The following is a 25772-nucleotide window of genomic DNA, read 5'->3' as shown; positions in this document are numbered from 1 at the left end:
TGGGCCCTAGGCAAATGAACTCATGGGCCCCAGGCTGGTCAAGACCCCCTGCCCACCCCAGCACTGCTGCTCATGGGGAGCGAGGCTTGGAGCTGCCACTAGGAAGCAGTCACCATGGTGAAAAGGCCAGCAGAGGGGAAGGGGAAGGGAAGGGAAAGGGAGGGAAGGGAGGTGGACAGGGCTATTTGTCCCACTGCTGCAGAAGGGAGGACCAGGGACCCGCTGCTGCTCAGGGTCCTAGGTATGTGCCTAGTTTTCCTATACGTTCCTTTCAGGCCTTGCCACTGCCTGAGCAGTTGTGAGGTTTTGCAGTGCCAGGGCCTTGCAGATGTATTCCCTGGGCTCAGAAGCAGCCAGGCACAGAGCCAGGCAGGTCTGGGGACAGGTGCAATCAGCAGCTGTAGGCTTGGATCCTGCCCAGATCATGCTCTGAAGAAAATGCAGAGCCTTTAACCCTTTCCCTGATGAGCTTCTTTTGCTGCTGTGATTGCTCTGAACCATCAGTTACTATAGCAACGCTAGCCCTGGACAGGCACTTTGGGCTAGCTGTTGGTCCCTCTGTCTGCTGGGTTCCCTGGAGAAAATGCCAATTTGCCTGGTAGTCCCTACTCCGTTCTGAATCCAAAAGGTGTTGATTTGATAACACTATTACTTTTGCTGAGAATGAGTGTGCTATTTGTATTTGTCTGATGCAGTTCAGGCACGTAAGTGCCCCCTCGAATGCATGTTTCTAATGATTTGGCAGGGTGGATAGAAACAGAGAAATTTAAGACAGAAAATACTGTCCAAAGATGAGATTTTCAAAGTGTTATACCAAGATGTTAACGGGTGTGCGGGCATGCAATTATTTCTGTCTGGCAAGTTTGATAAGGAGATCTAGAAGTTTGCTGAAAGTGATTAGCAAAAGCCTTTTTCATGTAATACAGAATAATTATATTATTAGTTCCTGTAAAATAATGTCCTTGTGAAAGGATTTAATGCACAAAAATACCGGTACTTCCTGGGTGTGTCTACACATTCATTAATGCACAGTGTTTACTGAGCAGTGAGCATTTAATTTAGTACTTTATAATCAAGTACTAAATAAATGCACAGTAACCAGAGTTACTGTGCAGTAGCACCGGTGAACGCCTATTAAGTGATGCTACCATGTGGTAGCCTAATAATACTGCGCAGTAGCTTATTAGCACTGTTTGTGCTATAATGAACTATTGCGCAGTATTATTAGGCTACTGCCCTGTTAGTTTCTTATGTAGATGCACTCCCTGAGCAGGTTCAGTGACAAAAAGCATGTCTGCTTTCAGTTCCTCACCCTAATTTCAGCACTCTTGTTTGGCACATACTCCTAGCATATATCTTTTCAAGTCTTCCCCAGAAGCCATCTGATGTGTGGGCCAGAATTTTGGGTATCTCTAGAGGCACAGGGTATCCCAGAGCTTTGCACATCCAGAGGGAGGAAAATGTGGGGCTGACAGCCACTCCCACTTACCCTGCTGCCCATCTTGTGTTACTCCTTCCACTCCCCTTAATCCTGGCCCCATCCCCTGATCTGAGTCCCACAATACCTCTCCCTGCCTTTATTTCATATTCCCATTTATACCTGTCACCATAGCCCCAATCCCTTCTCCCTGTATTTCCCAATTCCTCTATCCCTTGGTTTTCCTTACTGATGACTGTGAAGCTCAAGCTGAGCTGGGCTTACTCATAAAAGTTAAAATACAAAATATTGATGACAATTGCATAGTGCAAAAGGAGGTAAGTTTGCAGCTGGACCTTCTGAAATGAGATAATGAGGCAACACTTCCATTTTATCTTACTATATTTATGATGATTTTAAGCAGGCTCCTATATGTCTGGTATGTAACTGTGTAGAAATGTCTATCCTTGATTAATTAGTATAGTAAATATTTATTTCCAATTAACTCATGTTTATGTGCAGGAAGAGACACTCTCCATATGGGTTTTGATAGGTGTCTCTTCCTGATTTACTTTTGTTCTGCCTCAGTGGTTCCCTTGATCTTCCAAGTATGACTCCTCAAAAACTTTGTTTTTCCTGGTTGTTAATCAGTTTCTTGATATGCTCCAACTTTGTAGACATTGATAACCTCCTGTTACTGTGGAAAGTAACTCAATCAAAATTGGGACTTTCTGATAATGAATAATGAACAGTTTGATTAACAGGATTTTCCTGTTAATTATTGTTTGGGTTTCCCTCTTGATTTATGCATCTACAAGAATGCTTTGAAGATACTGCGTTAAAGGGTATAAAAAAGGAATGAAACAGCTAACAGTGTACTTCAAGAATGAGAAATCTTGCTGACAAGAAATAGTACTGCTCCCAGCTGATCTTCTGGTGAACGAATCCATGCCTTGAGAAGCTGACAAGACTGAGAGCACCTCTTTGCCTGTATTGGTGAGATACTATCACTTTTACAGTTAAATATACTGGACTTAGCTTTGTTTTAGGCTCATTTAACAGTGCATAGCTGTAGTAAATAAAGCCTTTCTGTCATTCAGTGAATGAGTTCTCATGTCAATCTTTTATATACTAGTCCTGAATCCCATTTCATCACTTAACATTTAAGCTTCCTGCAAATAGTTACACGTGCAGTTAAATTTCTTTTAACAAATACTTGAAGTGTCTTCCAAATTTTCTGTTGTACCCTGACTATAATGCTTCAGAATAGTAGCCCCTTTGATGGAGGTAGATTGTAGTAAGATGTATTCCTTATTTTCCTCAGATTTCTGCCAAAGGTCAGATTCAAATTGAGACAGCCTGTGTATAGGGCAGATTCAGTATCTGTTGCACAGTCCCTTGAGCTACTCAGGTCATACTGAAAGTGGTAAGCTCAAAACCTTTTTGTCTATGTAGTTCACACATGTACAGTACAGGTTGCTTAGTTCATAAGCGTTATGTGGGCAATGGGCATCTCTACACATAGCCCTATTTTCTTCTGATTAGTGTTTTCAGTTTTGCTTCCCCTTAAGTGTGGTAAGCACCATGCACTAGACAGGGTAAATGTTGAGTGATTGATATCATTTTGGACACAATCAGAGCCACGAGCTCTGATTCTCAGATGCATGCAAAAATTGTTGGCAGAATTTGTATATGTTATGAAAAGTAGCTTTTGCAGGCACTGGTATTTTAGAAACCTTGATTTCCTCTAGGAGATGCTGCCAGTTTCAGGGCAATCTGAGTAAGTATGTGGAATTTAATACATTGGGAAGAGTCAACTTTTAACTGTAGCAGAACTTCCCCTCCACTACAGTTTTGTTATTTTGTGGCATTAACAGAAAACCCCACAATGCATTCTGCTCTCAAAAATCTGACTCCAGACTGCTTACAAAACATTACAGTCACAGTGACTAATACTGAGCCCAGTGTGGGAACTGGTATGCACAAACCAGCCCCACTTTGAGAAGGTGAGTTTCCAGTGAAGAAAGTTGGAAGAAATGATGGTTCCTTAATTCTGAGCAACAATTGCTGCTCAGCTTAGAAGTGAGGTCAGAAAGATGGATACTGAGATTTTGAGCAAGCAGAGATCAAAGATGAGGTAACAATATTCCAGCACCTCTTGGGTTCTCGTTATTTCGGTAGGGACAAGCCAGACACTGAGTAAGAGTTAGCAGGAATAAGAGCTAGCAGGTCAGCGAGGCGTGGAATCTGGGAGGGAATGCCACACTTTCCCCCTGGTCGGTCTTAGGGACCTGAAGAGAAATTCTTCTGCAGCCTAGTTAACATCAGAGGAAGGAAATGGGAACAACATGTCCCACTGGAACCATAGGAAGTGTTATTGTCCAAGACAGTGGGGAAGATCTGTTTTTGGGACAGTTGAGAGTTGTCAACAGTTGAGAAGTTATGTATTAGAAAAGCTTGGAGTCTTTCAGAGTGTGCCTTTTTATGCAGGTGACTTTCAGATTGATTTTTCACTATCAGTAGTGCTTGCGGTTATCCAAGATCTCATGGTTGTTTCTTTAAGGGAAGCCTTTAAGACAGTGATTATGAACTAGGGTGCTGTGGCATCTTGGGGTGCCTTGAGATCCTCTCAAGAGTGCCATGGGGTGCCATGCAATGTTAGCACTGTTAGGTGAGCAAACATGAGTTATGAGATAAATTCAGAGATTTGAAATAAGAATCCGTAGTGTAAAAAGCCTCTGATCAGCTGTGGTCTTTCTGAGATTTTTGCAACATAAAAAATACTCTATTATTTTTACTTAGTAAAAAATGAGTGAAAACTTAGATCTGGCACTTTCCAAAGAGTGTCTTGAGGCTAGTTTTCTGATTCCCCATGTAAGTCAGAAATTGCTTTTGGGTTGTAACTTCTTCTTGGGTGGGGAGCTACTCCGAGGCTGGGGCTGGGATCTTGCAGCAGTGACAGTGTGGTCCAGAGCCGAGGCAAAACTGCCATCTGCTGCCTGCACACCCTGGATGCCAGCAACATGGGCAGAAACTGCCAGGAAATGGAGTCTGGCCACTGGTCAGATACACCATTTTGCCCACCCTGGGTTAGACCTGCAGCAGGACTTCAGGTCCCTAAGTCAAAAATTTAGATCCTCAGAACCCTGAGTCAGCTTCCACCTCACCCTGGAGGGACAGAAACTTATGTTTTCTACACTGAAGTTTTCCAGGTACCTAAGCTGTCTTTCTGGGCCTCTCAAGAAGTAACTCACTCTTGACAATGCTGAGCACTCAGTTCTTAACTCACACCAAAGGTCCATCAAGATTTATACCCCAGGCACAGGCATTCATAATTGTCCGTCTACCCTGGACCTTCTGAACTGAAGGACTAACAATGTAAGCTGGGTAGGACTTGGCTGACACTGAAGAGATAACCATGTCCTCATGCCAGGACCAAGGTAAATCTTTGTTCTGGGGTTAGAGAGTTGCAACAAGAAACTACAAAATATTTCTCCATTCCCTATCTCACTCCTACTCTGAGTGGGTTTTTTTTTTTACAAACTTACGTTACGACTGTCCAGGTAACAGAGGAAAGGCCCTATCCTTCCAGCATAGCATCCCTGAAATGCTGATACAGTGGAGTGGTTCAGCGGCAACTTGATGAATTCTTGATGCCTCTGGTCTGTGGCAGGCATCTTTCCTACTGTAAACAGTTTATTTTAGGAATAAAATCACTCAGAATGAGGCCAGGCTCAGTGTGCCCAGTTCTGGAGGGAACAAATGCCAACTCTTCTCTTCTTGAGCTTTAGCCTGTTCTGTTCAGTGAGACTGTAAGCTTGGGAAGCTTCAGGCAAATTGGACTGATGTCCATCCTGGCTTCTAAAATCTAGGAGAGATGTTAATAGATTTGAATGTTGGAAGGGACCAAGATTACCATCTGCATAGTGCAGACCACAGAATCATTTAAGAGATATTAGCCAGCTCCTCAGGCCTCCTGCAGAAGCACAGGGTCCCCATGACACTGGTTTAACTGGATACTTGGGAGTAAAGCTCTCAAAACTACAACTCCAGACCTACCCTTCTTGCCCCTGCTAAGGTCCTGAGAGGAAGCCTGACTAGGTCATCTCCATGCTTTCAGTATGCCTGGCAGCAAGACCAGTGCCTTGTGGTAGCTGATGCAGGGAACAAGACTGGGCCCTAGAATTAGGGTATGGGGATGCAGATGCTTTTGCCCACATGGTCTGCACTACATAAATTACTGGAACTAGCCTATGGGTCTGTTTTTAGAGGTGGCTGTTTATTCCCCTAATGCAGTGGTTTTCAACCTTTCTAGACCCAAGGCACCCACCCCTTGTTAGACCCAAGGCACCCCTTGTTAGATTCAAGACACCCTTTGGAAAGTGCCAGATCTATTCACTCATTTTTTACTAAGTAAAAATAATAGAGTATTTGGCACATGGGCTGGACTTTGCCCGCCCCGGTCTATCCTCTTCTCCCCTATTACGGCAAGATATCGCCGTTTATATTTTGACTATTCTCAGGACTTTGTGCTGCATGTGCTGCAAACTCTTCTTTAAAGTTGTGGAGGCTTAGGGGGCATATTTAGAGGTGATATAAAGAGGGGGAGTGACTTCAGTGGTGGCAGGACTGAGCAGGTGAATAGCAAGACACTGATAGGGCTTTGGAATATGTTATTTTATACTTAACAGTTCCCACTTGTCCTGACTCAATCCTCATCTCTCCCCATTATCTACACTTATCCTTTCCCCCATTGTAGTAGGGAGGTGGAATGATTGTATTTAATTTTAAATGTTAAATATGAAATCAGAGGTGGCTTATAATGAGTCTTTACCTGGCACGATATGATACAAATCTTGCTTCAGCTTGAAGAACATGTCAGCCATGCCAGGTAATTACCATGTCAAATCCCCTTAGCTGAGGTCAGACATATGTCCCAGTGCTTGCTTATGTTGAAGAGCAAAAGACTCCCTATATGTCTGTTGTAGTTTCCTTCTGTACATTTGTGTCCTTCTGCAGCTATTGAACAGCAGCATGCCAGCAGGCTGCAGTGTTGCTCTGTCTGTGCAGGTTTGTGCAGCTAAAATCTGCACATTCCCTCTAGGCTGGGAGTTTCAAAGGAATTTTAATTCATTGAATCGAAATGGGAGGTAGGTACCTAACTTCCTCAGGTTTATTTGATAATCCCAACCCTAATGGGTAGAGTGGCTGAGGCTTGTGACAAGTGGGAATAGGGAAAGCTGACAGTTAAGGTGAACTTCTGAACCTAAGCAAATGATGCTTCTATAGCTTCTGACCCCAAATATGAGTAGAACCCATGCAGCCTCATTTGGAGAGCTCACTTTGCCAGGGAGATGGGGAAGGAGGCCCATTAAGCCCTGAATCATCTGACCAGGCCTGGGAGGAGACTTCTGAGGCTAGTTTTCTGATTCCCCATGTAAGTCAGGAATTGCTTTTGGGTTGTAACTTCTTGAGGTAAGACTATCATTTACTATGGTGGTACAAGGAATGGCTGAGCTGGTTGGAGCTTCGGTGTTATTTAAATAGATGTGTACAATAAATGATATAATCAACTCTGGTTGAGTCTGGTATGTGAAACTGACTTCAGTAAATGAAAGGATGAAGCGCTTCTTAGAGCAAGGCTGTTCAACTGGCAGCTTGTGGGCCGCATGGCCAGCACATGGCCATGAGCAGTTCAAATATGGCCTGCAGGCCCCAGTGGCTGCCTCTCCTGCGGCGGTGTGTGGCAGGGAAGGGCCTGAGGCTTTGTGTGCTGCCCGTGCAAGGTCAGTGGTCTCTGGGCTGTTGGTGCAGCCTGTGCAGTGGGGGTCTGTGTATCGCCAATGGGGATTGGGTGGAGTGTGTGCTGCCAGCATAGCCTACAAGGTGGTGAGGACTCTAGGGGAAGGGAGAGGGTTCGACTGGAGTATATGGCTCATGTGTTATGCAGCACCTATCAGTGAAGTTGGACAGCCCTGCTTAGTTCATTGAGTCCAGCTCCCTGTAGGATTGTTCCCTGTGCATTTTCTAGTGGATCTTTGTCATTTTTGGTCTAAAACTGCCTTTCTTTTAGGACTATTATCACTTAACTGGAGAGCTCCTTCCTCAGTTGAATATACCTTACTGTCAGGAAGATATTCTGATATTCAGCTTAAATCCCTTTATTTCTCTTTTAGTTACTTGTAATTAGGTCCCCAAATATCACACTTTGCAATTCATCATAAAAACCAGTCACTTCAGCTCTGAACTTTGCTTTCCAGGACAATGCGGCATATATAGCACATAGGAAATTTCAGGCAGCTCTGTGAAGTAAGAGGTGCAGCTTGGCTTTGAGACAACTTTTTTTTAAACTTCTTTTTCTTTTGTATTATAAAGGAAAACTTGAGAAAAAAATATCACCCTCTGGGACCCAAAATCTGCATTCTTTGTACATCCCAAGGCCCCATACCTTGAAGTCTAAAGAACAAAAAAATCAAAATTTAGGGTGTACAGGGAATGCATAATCAGGTCCCTTGAGCTTAGGCAGTGATTGGTGTAGTGCATATTTTTCACATTATGCTGTAGTTTTTATGCATTTTACAACAAGGAGTAATTTAAGTAATCTTATTAATAGATATTCAGTTGACAGCTCAGTGCGACAAGAAATATGGGCATTAAATTGCACCCATTTTTTTCTCTCCTGAAGAACCAGCTATACCAGGGTTTATTTTCACATAAAACCAACTTAACTTGGAGTTTGTTTTGCTGTTAAATAATGATAATGATCTTACATTTACAAAGCAACTTGCATCAAGCTAGAATCTAAACAGTTTGCTAACCATTCAGAGCCTTTTAAGGGAGGGTCATATACAGGCTGTCCTCCTAGTTGCAGAGTTTTACTCAGTAATTTCTGCATCAAAGGCAAAACCTTGCAATAGAGCAATGTTTTTCAACCAGGGTGCTTCAGCACCCAGGGGTGCTATCAGATCCTTTGAAGGGTGCCTTGAGGTGTGAGAAGATAAGCAGATAAATGCAGACTCAGGGTTGTCCCTGTTTGGCTGACCCCCAACCCACTGCCCAGTTTCCCTGTGTTACTTTAAATTGCCAATTACTCAAATCATGAGTCAGACCTTATAAGGCAAAATACCACGTTTAGTGATTACATTAATTAGACATAGAGGTTCAGACATACCACCCATATAGACACACACAAACACACACAGACAGACACAAACAAACACAAAACAACCATTCCATTCAGACATTATAGTTACCAGCAGCAGTTGCCCAATGATGGCACTGGGTGGCCAGCCCCTGGTGGCCTTATGGAGAGAGAGAAAGGTTCTATAGATAGCAGCTTTGGGGCGGGGTGAAACAGACTTGCCTGTGCTCAGATGAAACAGCAGTTGAGAGAGAGACTCACCCAACTTGGCATTTTTGAAGTCTTCCTTTATAGGGATTGGCATCCTTTGTTTCAGCACTTTGGGGTTTTTCCATACCCAGCTTCTGTTTTTGCGTTTGTTCTTCATTCGTCTTCAGCTTATCTCAGCCCAAGGTCAGTTTGGTCATCAAAGTCGGTATCTCAGCCTTGAAGTGTTCTTGCTGCCCATCTGGCAGGATCCGTGCCTTTTCCTCATTATCTCCTTAGTCCTGAAAGGGATTCTTCAGCCATTCATTAATTAGTTTACTGACTGGTAACTTATATTTGGCGCTTTGTTGCTTACATAAACAGTTGAATCTTTTCTCCCATCTCTATGCCATTCTCTCACCATTTACCCTTTTACACACACTCATACATAAAGACTATGCAGCATTCATTCACTTATGTCAAGCAGAAGGGTACAAAATTGAGTTTTCAAGCTGCTTACAGGACAAGACTAACATGGTTACATTTCACTACTATCACACTCTATGTTAAGATCAGCTACATTAGTTCAGTTCCTGCTACATCTGCAGGGAGGTATATAAATTAGTTTTTGAAATTATGTGCCACTCAGTTCACAAAAGTAATAAAAGGGGCTCAAGTCCCATGAGGGGTGCCTTGAGTCCAATGAGGTTGACAACTATGGAAATAAAAGTATAGAAAGACATCTTCAAAGGACGGAGCATCCAACACGTGCTGTGATAAAGGTCTTCCAAGAGTGGGTGATTCTCAGTATTACAGACTTTTTGCCGTTTCTCGTTTGGATTTGTCTGGCTTCAATTTCCAGCTGCTAGAACTTGTTAAGCCTTTGTTTGCTAGATTAAATGGCCCTCTAGAATTGAATATCTTCTCCCCGGCGAGTGCTTATACACTGTGACCTGCAGATTTATAGCTGTATTGCACCATCATTTCCAGACCTCCTTGTGCCTTCTACAGTAGGTTTTTACATATGCTACACTGGAGAATTACTCTTACAACACAGCTCTGAGTACAGGGTGATGCAGGGCTGCCTTGACCCAACAGAAGCACAAGAGGAACTGTGGCTCAGGGAGGGGCAGTCTCTGCAAAGTGCTGCTTCATGTGCAGCAGGAGCCATTGGGATCAAGGGGATTTGTTCCCCACAGGCTACAGCAGAAGGAGGGTCAGGGCCACAATCCTATCTCCTCTTTGCCCCTTTTTAGCAAGGGTATTTTTTTAGTAGAGTAAGTTACCCCCCTCATTCTGCAAGCTGCTGGAAGTGCTATGGCCCTATACAAAGAACACTGCAGTTGCACTGGTTTATAGTCCTGCCTGTATTCCTGGATGGGATGCCAGTCCTGCCCCCGGTCCAGGGATCACATTGAGGTGTAGTCACTGTAACCCACAGAGCAGACAAACCTTTCTAGAACTGCAGCTCCTGCAGTTGCTCCTTTCATTTGAGGGTTTAAGTCCCATGTTTCCATGCTGTCTTTCTCTACTGATAATTGCTACAGAAGTAGTATGAAGTGACCTACTGGCCATGATGTCTGAGTGGGTGGGGTGTCATTACATATCTGCAGTACTTCTGAGATTTCCAGCATCAGTCTTGCTCCTGGTTTGGTCCTGACTAGCATCTGGAGCCCTGGAGTATAACTGAACTTCTCTTTTTACTGTCACAACAGTGAAATAATTCATTTGGCTTGTCAGTTTCTGGAAAGGGGCTCCAATTTACTCTGCAACTGGGACTGCAAAACCAAACAGGACCAACCTGCCCATGAGAGCCATTCATTTTGCAACTATTCCCTGTGTCCTCTGTTACGTTCAATAAAGTCCTTTGTTATAAATAATTCCTCTGTTATACTGACCATCTGTCTTGGAGGTGGAAAGAAGGGCAGCCAATTAAATGCCAGCTAGGGGGTCATCAATTCTATGTAATCATAATCCAATATAAAGAAGTGCACAAGAGAACAGGATTGAAGAAGAAGTAGGAAAACTTGTTTGAGACTCTCACTTCCTGGAATGGTGCCTGTAAGGCAAGCCAGGAGCACACAGAAGTTGTGTTTGCTTCTGCATACTTGCTTGCTAGCTTGGCTTGGGACAACCACTAGGTGGACATTTTTTCTCATATTAAAGTAAACCAGTAGCAACTTCTTGGCTTATTAGCCTGATTGCAGTGATTCAGCACTCCCAGCTGCCAGCCTTTAAAAATGGTGAGCGAGGCCCCCAAATATCATGAGATGGGCTTAAAAATCATGTGATTTAAGTAGGAATAGTAATAAGTAACTATGCTTTGTGGTCATTTCATTTGTTTTTTCAGCCTTTGGGGATGATTTGTGTTACCTTTTTCTGTTTCTCTCCAGGACTATGAGGGCAAGACTGATGTGAAGAAAAAGAATCCTAGAATGTGTGACCACATACATTACCTTACAACAGCATCTGTGATGTCATCGAGCTGGTAATTTTGTCCTACTCATTGCATAGTTGGGTGAGAATGTGCATAATGTCCAAGGAAGAGCCTGTTGTACAATATTTTCCATATACGCAGTAGAGGTGTTGGCTCATTGCAAAGTAATCCTTTGGTTCTTACTGATGTGAGACATTTGTACCACAAGGGGATGTTCAGCTAATAAAGCACTGTCTTAACAGAAAGTTAACATATTTTCTTGCATATAACCCACACCATAGATCCTTAAAGTGGAGGGGAGGGGGTGGGAAATGAAGATGCCTTCGATACGGTATCCCACCCCATACTGGTGAACAAGTTAAGAGGCTGTGATGTGGATGACTACACAGTCCGGTGGGTGGCGAATTGGCTAGAGGGTCGCACCCAGAGAGTCGTGGTGGATGGGTCGGTCTCGACCTGGAAGGGTGTGGGCAGTGGGGTCCCGCAGGGCTCGGTCCTTGGACCGATACTCTTTAATGTCTTCATCAGTGACTTGGACGAGGGAGTCAAATGTACTCTGTCCAAGTTTGCAGATGACACAAAGCTATGGGGAGAAGTGGAGACGCCGGAGGGCAGGGAACAGCTGCAGGCAGACCTGGATAGGTTGAACAAGTGGGCAGAAAACAACAGGATGCAGTTCAACAAGGAAAAATGCAAAGTGCTGCACCTAGGGAGGAAAAATGTCCAGCACACCTACAGCCTAGGGAATGACCTGCTGGGTGGCACAGAGGTGGAAAGGGATCTTGGAGTCCTAGTGGACTCCAAGATGAACATGAGCCGGCAGTGTGACGAAGCCATCAGAAAAGCCAATGGCACTTTATCGTGCATCAGCAGATGCATGACGAATAGGTCCAGGGAGGTGATACTTCCCCTCTATAGGGCGCTGGTCAGACCGCAGTTGGAGTACTGCGTGCAATTCTGGGCGCCACACTTCAAGAAGGATGCGGATAACCTGGAGAAGGTCCAGAGAAGGTCAACTCGTATGGTCAAGGGCCTGCAGACCAAGCCCTACGAGGAGAGACTAGAGAAACTGGACCTTTTCAGCCTCCACAAGAGAAGGTTGAGAGGCGACCTTGTGGCTGCCTATAAGTTCATCACGGGGGTACAGAAGGGAATTGGTGAGTATTTATTCACCAAGGCGCCCCCGGGGGTTACAAGAAACAATGGCCACAAGCTAGCAGAGAGCAGATTTAGATTGGACATTAGGAAGAACTTCTTCACAGTTCGAGTGGCCAAGGTCTGGAACGGGCTCCCAAGGGAGGTGGTGCTCTCCCCTACCCTGGGGGTCTTCAAGAGGAGGTTAGATGAGTACCTAGCTGGGGTCATCTAGACCCAGCACTCTTTCCTGCTTATGCAGGGGGTCGGACTCGATGATCTATTGAGGTCCCTTCCGACCCTAACATCTATGAATCTATGAATCTATAAGATGCACAATATATGCAATGAAAAGGGCTCTCAACAGGTCCAGAAATTTCATGGGGGGTGGGAGTGGTTGAGTGGTGGCAGCATTAATTGCTGCAGCTCTGGGAGCCATGGCAAATAACACTGCCACTGCTTTGCCCTCTCCTCCCCCCCCGTCAAATTTCTGGAATTACGGAAGCCCCCCTCCCAAACTGTGTGCTGGATCAGGCCAGTGCATAGTTGATCCACAGCTGGGGCACTGGGACGGACCCAGCACATGGCCCCAGACTCAGCATGCCAGATTCAAACCTAAGCACTGGCTTTTGAGCCACATGCTGGGTCAGACCATGTGGCTCCAGAGCTAGTGCTTGGGGTTGGACTCTCCATGTAGCATGACAGATTGGGCCCAAGTATGCAGTCCTAGTGCTGGCATGTTGGATTGGGCCCTGGTGCCACACACCCCAGACCTCAACCCTGGCACATGGCCCCCAGCTCTGGTGTGCTGCCTCCTAGCCATAGAGACCCCAGACTTCAGGTACATACCTGTACTCCAAGGTAGCATCTTCATTCCTTTTTGGGGCCTTCCAAAAATAGGGTGTAGGTCATATTCAGGGGTATTTTATATGCTATAAAATATGGTATTTGTGCAAAAGTTTATCTTTATGAAAAGTAGTGATTCTCAGCCTTTCTCATTCTGTGCAGCACTTGATAAGAGACAGCTTCTGTCATGGAAATGCTTTCTGATCAGCACCCCAACTGTCTGTGATTGGTTGTCAAAAGATTTAATTCTGTAAAGTAGGAAGTAGAAACACATGAACAGCAGTGTGTGAGCAACTGATTCAGAGTTTGACTGATAATAGTAATAAACCACCACTGTTCTATGAGGTCCTAGTGTCTTGTACCTGCGAATATCTATTCAGATCCTTGATGAGGATTATAGAGCCCTCCTATACAGGACAGGGTTGACTGGTTTTGCCATCCTTCCCAGAATCAGGTGCTCTCCTTGGGGCACTGGAGCAGAGCCATTTTTGTAGCTAGTTATGACAAGGGTCTCCTGGATCCGTGCTCGGTGCTGCTCCTGCAGGAGCCACAGGCATCTCTCTCCCAGGCTCCAGATGGTTGGAATATGCTGAATCACATCTTCAGTGTCTGGGCAATTTGCTGCAGCAGCCACATTAACCACTACTGTTTCTGGAAAGCAGATCTGGACCAGCTGTGGTTATTACCTGGTACAATCATTTGTTTTTAGCTAGCTGCTCTCTCCTGAGGTTACCTTCCAAACTGGAAGCATCATAGCTAGGTTCAGGTGGCAATATGCCCAGCCTAATTAGTTCTGTTTTTCAGCGGGATTAATCCATATTGCTGCAGTGATGAGAGGCAAAGTTAACTGACTTGGGTACCCTATAGCGTGAACACAGTTGTATTGCGTCTAGTTCAGGAGGTAACCCAGGACCACTTCCAGTGAGAATTAACACATCTTGCTAAAAGGGGGGGGTTGAAGAGGTAAGACTATCCTTGAAATGTCCTTGAAGGCATTTCTACAGACTGATAGGATGACAAGATCCACAGTGAAAATGGAAGATGGGCCAGACACCACTGCAGCATCTGCTTGCATACCTGAGAATCTGAAAAGTGTGTGAACTTGTAAGTCTGGCCAACAGGCTGGTCTTTCAATTGGAAAATAAGTGGAGAAAGACTATGGGTCTAGATAGGGGAAAAAATTCAGATTTGTGCTGGCCAAGAAATGCAGAAAACTGCTTCTGGGAAGCTGCTGCTGAGTACATGGTCTGTGCTATTTAATGACAAATTTGACAAGGCTCTCATCCACACTTATCAGGCTAGTGCTTGGCGTCTTCTGTCTTTAGAAATTCAAAGACAAATAAAGTTTAAATTTTTCCCCATCTTAAACAGTCAGTACAAGTTAATACAGTTTAGTCCATGAGCTTCTCTAATTCTGAGAGGCACATAATTGTATATATGTACAGTTTTTATTAATCTGGCCTTTTTATAAATACGGATAGAGAAAAAAAATACACTTGTAAACCATTTTGGAGTGACAAAACTTGTAGATCTGCCATTAGATGGCAGCAAAATTTTACACAAACATGACAGTTAACTACAATGTCAAGTTCTATAAAGACACTTTCATTGCTTTAAGCACGTCTACATTATCTTATGCCTGAAGAATTTTTTACTTTTCTAGATTACAATGTAACCATGTTTAATCAAAAATAGAATTAAATACTCCAAATGAGGAATTTTCATGCTGTATCACAACAGACAAAATTAAAACCCAGCACTATGAGATTGGGAATTTTTTTTGGAAGGCTTCATTTGTTATCTTACAAATGCACTCTGTTTGATACACGGCAGGGCATTCAGTTGAACTGAATCAAATGGTCATTTTTCTGAAGAGATTTACCTTGGAATATAGTCACATAGCTTTTCTAAAATCAGCTTTCACGGCAACTCAAACACCTTAGTCTATTTAAACTACTATGTCATTTTATTACTACTTTGCATTCTATAGCAGTTGCCTTTGAAATTCTCAGCATACAGACATTCATTTAGCCTTGTAACATCTTGTGTGATGTGCCTTTTTATTCTGCAATTTTCTTCACCTATAGGGATAATGAAGCAAAGAGAGATCAGGACCAGACTGTTCAAATTTGGATGTGCTCAGTCAAGCACCTAACTCAATATTAATTGGATTGGGCCAATACAAACTCATTACCTTCATATCCAAGAGTGTCAGGGAGCCAGTTTTAGGAATCCAAGTATGAAAATTTTGCTCTGAGTGGTTTATGGGGCAAAAAGTTGTGTGGTTTGGAACTGGGAATTGAATCCAGCTGTCTTGAATTCAGGTCTTGATTTCCTTTATCTTCTGCATGTGTTGATAGAAGAGCAAAGTTTTTACATATCTCTCCTATATTTTATATTTGGGAGGCCTTATTTTAGCAAACAAATTATATCTGTTAATGAAATTCAGATCCTTCTAACTCATCTTTAGTTGCTGAAATGGAAAATGCACATGATGGAAATATATTTCAAAGTAGCTGATGATCATGTCAAACAATACATTATTTGAATGAAATAATATAATCCACATGAAGGGATTTTTGTTAATTTTTGTTTTATGGTTTGATTCATGATAAATAAGGGTCTGATTTTGGCTTACTTTACACCTGTGAAAAGCAGAAGTAACCTCAGTGCAGTTATACTAGCATAAAACCAGTTTCTATTAGTAAGAGCAGAGTCAGACCCTAGGTTTTTAAATCTTTTATTTAATACTGTTCTACAGTTGTAATAATTTGATGCACAGATTACAAGGCTGATCCTTACCCCTTGAAGTTTTGCAGAATCAACCATGACAGGGGCAGATTTCCAGTGTCATAAATAGCAGTGAGGCATTTAGCACCTGTTGGCAGTCAACATGGGTTAGGTGCCTCACTGCCATTTAGGCTTCTGAAAATATTTCTCTACTGTATTGGGGAACACTTCACCTACTACTTGGATAAAATGGAGCAGCTATGTAACTGTGCATGGCTACATTATAAAACCACCTAGGAAAAGAAGTGAAGAAGAATTTACTATCCATTTTAAAGTGCAAGGGGAATTTAGGAAGGCAGGGTGCAGTTGTTATGAAGTTGGAATAGATATACATGAGTCATTAAAAAATGTTATGATGTATTTCATATTTCCAAGTGGTTAGGACTTTGGCTTTCCAGCAACATAATAGTGACCTAATGCTCTGCTGAAACATTTGCTCAATGATGCTTTTAAGGAAGAGCATTAGTTACAAACCAAAATGCTGCTTTCTGTAGCACTCCAGAATTTCCATGAAGGTCTCACATCAAAGTATGAATCAGATCCAACAGGCTTAGCTTGTGAAAGCCGAGCAGATTACAATACCTGAAATGGCAGGTACGTCTTTCCAGGCAACCTACACAGGTTTTTCTCAGATAACATAATAGGTAAAAACCTGGGCTGTTCAACTGGCATGCTGTATGGGATCTGCGAGGGGTTACAATGTGGCTCACAGGGCTTGCTGGAGTGGCTGCCAGGTCTGTGCATTGGAACGCAGCTCTGGAACCTAGGGGGGAGGAGTAGATCCGGGGGGGATGTGGCATTGCTGCATCCCCTTTTGGATTGGACACACCACAGGAGCCTCTGGGGACTTTGTTAAGTCTGTAAAGCAGGTGAAAACCCCCACTTCCTTTTCCTTGGTGGGCGGAGCCACAGCCATCCCACCCCCTGCTGCTCCTCCTCCATTTGCCATGGCTGCATTCCCCACTGCCCCAGGAGCAGAGGAAGGGCTGCATGGGTGCTGGGCTCAACTGGGGACAGGGACAACAGCGAAAGCATGGTGGGAGAGTAGTTTCCGTTCTCCCTACCTGGTCCCCTGGAAGCAGGTGTGATGAGGGGGAACCCTCCTGCACATGCCTGTTTCTGCTGTCTAGTCTCCATTCCCAGCTGAGCCCAACCCTTGCTTATCCTGACTGGGGCAGGCAGAAGTGTTTATATAGAGCTTCCCACCAGGACAGTGGGAAAAGCAGCAGTGGCAGGTAGGAGAGGGGCAGAAGCAGAGGGGAGGGTGATCTGAGCAGCAAGGGGAAGAAAATGGGGATTTTCACCTGCTTTACAGACTTAAAGTCCTAGGAGGCTCCTGCAACACCCATATGGTTGTGGGGAGGAGGAGACTGAGAGCAGGAGGGTACAGCTACTCCTGCAGTGCCAGGTGCTGATTCCACCCACACTTTGGGAAGTCCTGAATCTGCCTCTCTTAGAGGGTGAATGCTGCTTCCATTTGCCCCCACAATCCCTTGTCTGCTGCCAAATTTGGGACTCTTCAGATGCTACTGGCAATTCAAATCAGCAGCAGGGGAACAGTGGGAGTGAGAGTGACAATGGAGTGAGGGGTCACCCCCTGGTTCTGGAGCTGCACCTCCACAGCCACTCTCGCAGCTGCACCAACAAGCCACCACCCTGCTGCTGGAGGTGCGTTGTCCAGCCCAGGAGATCCTTTGCAGTCCAGAGCCAGCCCACGTGACCAGATAAGTTGGGCAGCCCTGGGTAAAACTGTCTCTTTCTGTGTAAACTGTTCAAGAAAGAAAAAAATGTTTGAAACACCATAGATTCTGGTGCACAGAGGAATTGCTCTGTGTTTCTCTCCATGGGCTAACTCAGAAACCACTCAACATGAAGCTGCTGCTTAATTGTATGAACAGGTCATCCCTCGTCCTGCTCTTCCTTTTTTAATTGGACAGTTCTTGTTTCATGCCAAATAGCTGGAGAATGTTTCAAACTGAAACTAATGTGACTTTCAAAACAAGTGAAGGAGATTGTGAGACTCTTTATGCAGAAATGTTGACTGATCTGGCTGTAATCTAGTTGGAACTGTCCCCAGAATGTATAGATTTTAGAGTGGCAATGGACCCTCTGTTTACACTCATTTTCTATTATGAAGCCTATTTTTCACTCCCCTAAAATCTGTAAACGAAGGCCTACCAGAATGAGAAATGGGTGGAGTACCTCTGGGCCTAGTGGTTAATAGTTCCACCTAATTCAATTAAAATTAAATAGGGGGCCTGCTATTGTGCCCCTACCACTGTGTTGCAGGTGCTCAGAAGCTGAGCCACTGTCGTGAGCAATTCAGGATCAAACTCAGCTTAATTTATAGTCCTGAGTGAGGTAATATGGGGACTGCAGTACAGAGACCGATGCAGCAGTAAGTGCACACTTGGCAACAAAGCTCACCTTTTTCCTTCGGGCCAAATTCTGCAGTGATTTGCATCTGCTGCAACTGTAGCTGACTGTACAAGGTCTGTGCAAGGATGAACTGAAACCGGAGGAAAAAAATTCCTCATTTTTATTCTGTAGTATAAAAATACTTAAGCTAATATTTTCAAACCTGTGTAGGAGTAACTGACATTCAATACCTATTAAAATGAATGGGAATGTAGCCTACTAATCCCCTTGTTGGCTTTGAAAACCTCATTCTTACTATGTAAAGATGGTGTACCATATTATTTTGTACTGTATGAAACCACATTTACAGTAAGAGGATAAAGATCATTTAACAACCAGGTCTCTGATCCTGTAAATACAATGTACGTGGACCAACCTCTGCACCCATGCAGAGACCACTGATTCACTGGAGCTCTACTTGCATAGTGGGGCCTGTCTGTCACCTTGTAGAAATGAAGCCAGTTAATATCTAGAAAGAGGAAAAGCATTTCCAAGAACAGCAGCTATTCCCACAGATGAGCTGGATAAAAGCACTAGCACACTTTATTTTAGTATGCTACAAAACTTCATTGTTGAACTTTATTAGGTACTTTAATACCAAGCATACCTTAAAGTAACAAAAATTATTGTTATTGTTATTTTTTACAGAAAATCAGGTATTCCAACAATTTTCTTTACAGTTTGTTGACCTTAAAAAAAATTACACACAGTTTTGACAAGTTACAATGGAATGGAATGGGAACGCGCTCACATTTAAAAAGATAAAAACATACTACTTATACTTAATTAACATTTAGTGATGTACACCCTTGTAAGTCTTTGCTCTAGTTATGTACAGATGGTACATTGTAACTGAAATATCCTCAGAGGGCCACTTGGTCTGGTGATCACACTTTTTGGCAACATTTGTATGTCTAGAAAGGGCCTTTTGACTACACAATTGCTATGATACAAACTCAATAGGTAGTAACAAAAACGCATGGCAGAGAGAAACCCCATTACTGTAGTTTCTATTACGGCAAAATATCTTGACTGCAGTTGTCTGGAACACAATTTAACCTATGGAGCAAAGGACGGCAATGATACGATAACACATTCATATAACAAACCTCTTTTACAAACTTTTGAGCTTAAAGTATGTCTGTGATGTAACAACACCAGTAGATGAAGACAAACTGCATTAAAACCCCATTCAGCAAGGTACTTAAGCATGTGCCCAACCTTGAAGAATGTGACTAGTCCCACTGACGTCAGTGGCATTACTCACATGTTTAAGTACCTTGCTGAACTGGGACCTTAATGAGCTTCTGTCTCCTCACATGTAAATCACTTTTATGATACCCCTTAACTTTACCTCCATAACAGACACCCGGAATAGATTTATGCTTGGATGACAGGTTTGAGTGGGATTTTCAAAAGTCCTCAGCGTTGGACTGACTCAACTCTCACAGAAATCAATGGAAACTCTTATTCGCTACCATAAGTGAAGACTTAGGCTATGGCTGAGTATATTTGAAAATCTCTCCTAAATTTATCTTATTTATTTATTTGGCAACATATATGTTAGGTGTTCAATTACTATTCTGATCAGAGTCATATTGACATCTTGACAGATAATTACAATTCTTATTTAATAACCTGTATTTATTTATTGGCAATGTAATCATAGTTTCCATCTCCAACCCAACATTACTGAGATTGATGCACTTAAAGTCCAGAGTTTGTGCCTCATAATCAGAAGTTTAAGGTATTATTTTATCTTTGTATTTCTTACAGTAGTTTATGTGAGGTCTGAAGCAATAAGCAATCATTATTTTAGCCACCAAGTATAGTAATGAAGTTCAAAAATCTGCTGATACTAGTACTCTATGATTAAGCATAAAGGCAGCGGACTACTAACCTACTCCTGTCTCAAATAAACATCTGAATATTTTCCATACCTCAGATTGGTCTTATCATTTAATTGCTTTCCAAAATGTGTTTGAGTGGGTAGGAACCATATGAACAGCAAAGAAATGTTGCGCTGAAGTCAGAACACCTCTGTGGGAATATGCCTCTCACACCACATGAACAAACCAACATTGGAGAGCCAGAGTCACGGCTGTACTCCAGCTGCCTTGGCTACACAGAGCAGCCAGGGAGCATCACTGAATCTGATTCAGAGAGACTTTACATAATTATTAGTAAAGTATATATTTTTTACCATTCATATTAATAGATTTATAGGGCTTAAGGCCATTATATTCTAGTCTGACCTTCCAAATAACACAAGCTGTAGAATCTATAGCACAAAACAGGAGAAAGATAGAATAGTGTTTTACAGCAGCTGTATACTACTATGGTTAAGGTGTCAATTTAGCCTTTTTTAAATAGATGATATTATTTTGCCACTTTAAATATAAATAATTCTACGCTGCTTAGGAAATTATGTTTGTGATATTCAGAAAGATGTATCTTATACTATATATGTCTTAAGAGAACTATACTATATGTCAGAATTAATTTTTCAGTTGTAAATTTGTTACAGACAGATTCAACAGAACACATATGCAGTAAAAATTGAGAAGCTTTACATTTTAACCAACTTATTATACAGTGAGATAAATGAAAAGCAGAAATACCGCAGTAAAAGATGTGCTTTTTCCTCTAGGTGATGGAAACATTCAGAGAGTCTATTTATAAATGCTTATTTTAGAGTGATATCCTATCAGTTTCCCAGCTACTAGAACAGGAATAGCCTTAAGTTAACTGCTTCTCTACTGTGAAAGGTTTTAAAGCTTTTTGCTTTTCATTTGAATAAAAAAATGAGAGTTTACAAACCTTTTCAATGCATATATATTACATATGTTTACCTAGCAACAACTACATCCCTTTTAATTTATTTCCCAAATGTGACTTTTCATGCATGTCTTCTGAATGTTGGATTCAGTGACAGATTCTAATGAGCTGGTGTGTAATCCATGATTGCATCTCTCTTCAGAAAATCACTTCCAGGTCTGGCTGATCTACATTTAGAAGGCAGCTCTTACCAATCAGACATTTTTGCACTTGTCAACATTCTTCTCCATTGGAGGTTCCTTCCCAAGCTTCTTCCATTTAATGTTGATGTACAAAAGCTGTTACTCATTTTGTTTTGTGCTCATTCTAGTGAGGATTGGCTTAGTAAGACTGCGCAAAACAGAAAGAAGAAAAAACGTCAGTTTACTGCCAGCAAAAATAAAGGACATTGCTACGTGTGTTTGGCATAATCCGATCACCTGATCAGTACTCTGAATGCATTTTATTTTTATTTCCATTTATTATGAGAGCTGACATTGGTCATCAGTATTTATCTATTAATAGACAGAGGAAGTCAAAACAATTAGACTGTTTCAATTTACGTTTGAACAGTAGGAAAATAAAGATGCAGCATGAGAGAGACAGAGGTTTGATTGATGTTAGGAATCAAGTAGATGTTCAGGCATGTCTCTTTTTTTGTATTTATGACCTCTTTCCACTGCCTGCATGCACAAGAACTAAGTAAGCAAAAAGAAACCCTAGTTTGTCAGAGTTCAAAAGGAATGACTCCAAAGATGCTGGAAGCGTTTTTGACGTCTACTGATAGGCACTTCTTCCTGCTTTCCTCCAATACCACCCTTTCTAGCATGTCATGAATGTTACTTCACTTACAAGCTATGAAAAGCTGAACACAACTATAAACTGTGAAAAGTCCCTCCCCTCTCCATTATATCATCTATTGTCCTTCCATTGGGAACAGATTGGAGGCTCTGAAGGCCCATAGAGCATGCTCTCATCCTTTCAGGGCACTGTCATCTCAGCGATATCCTCCTCCAGACCTGTGGAATCCTGTCTTGTACTTCTGCAATGTGGATACCTGTGAGGTAGGTCAGCATTTGGCACCAGGTTCTAAAGTTTTTGCATTAGAGGAGCTTGATGGATGTCTGACTAGCTGTATTCTCCCTGGTGACTGGATTGCTTGGGCTAAACCTTGAAGCCCTTAAACTGGCAATATCTTGCTGGAGTTTTGCCTAATTAAAAACTACTCAGGAAATGAATGCTCTCTGACTGAAAGGGCTCTGTACTCAACAGCACATGCAGGCAGCTGTGAAACAGTCAATGGGGCTGATTCATTGGTGCACTATGGCCCCTTTATGCTAGCTCTACTAGCTTGAAGGACTGTAAAACCAATGGGTGTGTCCCCACATGCAGAGGCATGTTTCCAGGGGCACAAAAAGCAATGGCACACATTTATGCCACTGCTTTGTGCCCTGGGCACGCTCCTGCATGTGAACCGTAGTGCATGTCAATTGTCCCTGGTGGGGTGGGGGAGGCTGGGGCTAGCACCTGTGCTAGGCCCAGCAGCTTCACCTGGGATCCTGGAGGCCTCCCAGGGCAGCAGCTGTGCTGATTTGGCTTCACGGAGCCTGGCCAGCAGCCAGAGAATGACTCTTGATGGCCAGGTTCCGTTTCTGGCAGCACACACTGTTGCTGTGTACACCATGCCACTTTTTGTGGTGTTTTTTTTTAATACCAGGACATCTCGGTATCAAATTTTGGTGCCATGCAGTTTGCGGCATCACAAACAGGTTTGCAGCATTGAAAATCGCATGTGTGTGCTCATCTGGATGCATCCAATAGGTTCAGCACTAGAGAGGACAATTATTCTGGTCCAGCAGAATAGCTGCAGCCCACTGTAATGTCTTTATGCAACCACACTTAGAGATCTTTGTGTAGAAGGTCTGAAAGAAGACATAAGGTGTGGCTGGGGCAGCAGTGCTGTCCAACTACTCTGAGTTATTTGAAAAGCCTCTTAGGGTCGCTGGGAACCAGACCCAAGACAGGAGTGTCCTGAGGACTGAGGGAGAGGAGAGGAATGAGGAGAGGAGAGAAGAAAGCTCCTTTTACCACTTCTCCCCTGCCATAGCCAAATGGAGTAGAATTTCAGGGAGGGGTGGCTGGAGCTCTACCTTACTGCTGCAGGGAAACTCTACCATGTTGAAAAAGTGCTGTTTCTAAAACGGATGAAAAATGGAATTTTTGAAACTAGAAATTTTGCAAAATTATCCTTTAGGAAAAATATTTCCATTTGATTTGTCTAGATGAAATGGAGCAACTGGCTTCCCAATTCTGGGGAAGTGGGGGAACTTCTCAGCCTTCCCCACTACCTACCTAAGAAACCCCTGGGCTGCTCTAACAGAGCAGCAAGCCCAGACGCTCTGAAAACCCCAGCTCAAGTTAGGACTCCTGGAGCTTTCCCAGACTTCCTTTTGCAGAGCTGGGAGCCTAGACCCTGAGAGCCCTTGCTAGAACCAAGCTTGCTAAGGTTTTCAAAGCTCCTGGTTCTGTGACAGCCAGCTTGAAAGCCTTGAGGTCCTCAGGTCTGAGGGAGTCTGCATGGAGCAGTGCCTGTACCTGTAGCCTCTGGAAGTCCAGGTTTCCTCGCAGCTCACCAGATTCTGGTGGAATCCTGCCATTGGCAGTTTATCAAAGCACAACCCACTTGTTCTCCAAAATACCTAGGTTTGGACAAATGGGCATTTTCCAACCAAAAACTATATCAGCAGAAAATTCTCAACCAGTTCCAGCCTCAGCCAGGAATTATACTCAGTCAGTAATTATGTTTAGCATGTATATTAAGATGAGATGCATTTGCCTAAGGAGGCTCTTGTAACGGATATTGTTGGAACAGAAACCAGAAAACAAATGGCACAAGAAGAATAAGCTGATCTTAAGGAGTGCACAGCAGAAGATGAATAGGGCTATTTTGTCTTTGTCAGAAAACTGATATATAGCTCAGTATTCTCTGTGGGAACAGCATTTTAATGAAGTTAGTATATAAGAGGGCTGATAATTTGCATTTGTAAAAGGAAAAATATCAGCTAAATTTCTCTGAATTTCCTTTCGTACCTGCAAAAATACATGCCAATAATGAAGGACAAGCAGTGGAAAAGAAACACACATGGGTCTGATTAAAAGAATTTATTAATAATAGTCTGAGTGCCAAGAATCACAGTGTTTTATAATGACAGGTAAGTTTTATTACAAAAAAGCAGATAGAGAAGGAAATGATCTGTTTGGTCTTCTAGTGAAGTACTCTTTTAACCAGTGTAGTGTTAAAATAATTTCCATCACATAAATGGAGCACTAAGTCACTTTCCCAAAAACAGTGAATCAGTAGAGTCAGGAATAAATCCCAAAGTTTTACTTCATTGCTTTGTTCAGACCAGTCATCATGCTGCTCTGAAACCTGGTACTGGTAGTTCTAAGAAGGTGCCGAGAAGAAATATGTGCTAATAAATGTAGATAGATGGCTTTATGGGGAATTTATCTGATGATAACACAATTCTAACAAGGAACATCAACTGTACATGCCATAATAATAAACTTGCCAGGAAAAATTTAAGGTTGATAGGATTAACAAAGCATTTTCTTTAGGTATTTTCAATCACAATTTATTGTACTTTTGCTGTGCAATGGCCTGACAGTATTGTATTGTATTTTCAGGAGCATTTGAAATTCAGCAGGAAGTTTGTACCATATTAAGTGCTTTATTAGGTTTTTTTGCAAAATTTTACACCCAGGTGTTATGCAGATGACTATAAAAATGTAATAAACGCCACAGACTCGTAGTTAATGCTGTGCAAAGGACCTGCATAAATAAGTTGTTCGCTTCACTAAACCTCATTCAGCCTGATTTGGCCTTGTAATACATCATATGCTTTTGACTTCTTGAAGTTTCTTTTCATAGGAGATACATACAAATCCTTTTTAAGAGCTGTCACTTGGATCACAGTTAATGAAAGCAGTCTTTCTGGAGGCCATATTGTCCAAACTGCCCAAATGTTATGCTGTTAAATACTCATTCTATTTAAAGATTGCAAAAGGCTTCCTGTCATGCAGACATGCTGACAATATGATTACTGTTCATACCTGACCCATGCAATTAGGGCACTTGTCTGCTCTTGGTAACAGAGCTAGAATGTAATCATTGCTTAAGGGGTTTACAGCATTTCAGTGTTTTTGCAAGTTCCCAGAGTTCATCCATATTCCTTTTTGGGGAGCCATATAGCAGTGGGATTTCCAGGTTGCTTTTTGCCAAAGTATAACTATACATACCAAGGACAGTCAGATACATAGCATATATAGAGAGAGCAAGGCAAGACTATTCATCTTCCAAGGTCTGAATAGATTGCCTATACAACAGCCATAGCTCTATACCCCTGTTAGGTGTTTCTTGCGTAATAAGTTCCTTCTAGTCTCACCATAGCCTAAATGTACCCCACTGCCCTAGGGAGCAATACTATTTATATGCTACTTAGTGACTGCTGTCAGTGCATTTGGTGCAAAGCAGAAAGAAAGGAAAATATATATAGTCCTGTTTCCAGAGGTTTGCAATTTGAGAT

General features: G+C 42.7%; 1 protein-coding gene and 1 long non-coding RNA gene across 5 annotated transcripts in view; one reads left to right on the top strand and one right to left on the bottom strand.

Moving 5' to 3' along the window:
- The first annotated feature begins 2256 nt into the window (after positions 1-2256).
- The window catches only part of LOC109283145 (uncharacterized), a 104079-nt gene continuing 80563 nt past the window's right edge, over positions 2257-25772 (top strand). For both annotated transcript variants that reach the window (XR_002090222.2, XR_002090223.2), the window contains exons 1-2: positions 2257-2413; positions 11138-11232. This is a non-coding gene — a long non-coding RNA (uncharacterized LOC109283145). The remainder of the gene's footprint in view (positions 2414-11137; positions 11233-25772) is intronic.
- Positions 18886-25772, bottom strand: part of LHFPL3 (LHFPL tetraspan subfamily member 3) — a 477206-nt gene continuing 470319 nt past the window's right edge. For all 3 annotated transcript variants that reach the window (XM_019487478.2, XM_019487479.2, XM_019487477.2), the window contains one exon: positions 18886-21537. Coding sequence is in view for 1 of the 3 variants with exons in the window: in XM_019487477.2 (XP_019343022.1) it covers positions 21509-21537 (29 nt within the window). In the remaining 2 variants the exon portion in view is untranslated. The remainder of the gene's footprint in view (positions 21538-25772) is intronic.

This window comes from Alligator mississippiensis, chromosome 4, assembly GCF_030867095.1.
Source record: "Alligator mississippiensis isolate rAllMis1 chromosome 4, rAllMis1, whole genome shotgun sequence".
NCBI classification, from domain to species: Eukaryota; Metazoa; Chordata; order Crocodylia; family Alligatoridae; genus Alligator; species Alligator mississippiensis.
This window is presented reverse-complemented; position numbering and strand designations above follow the sequence as displayed.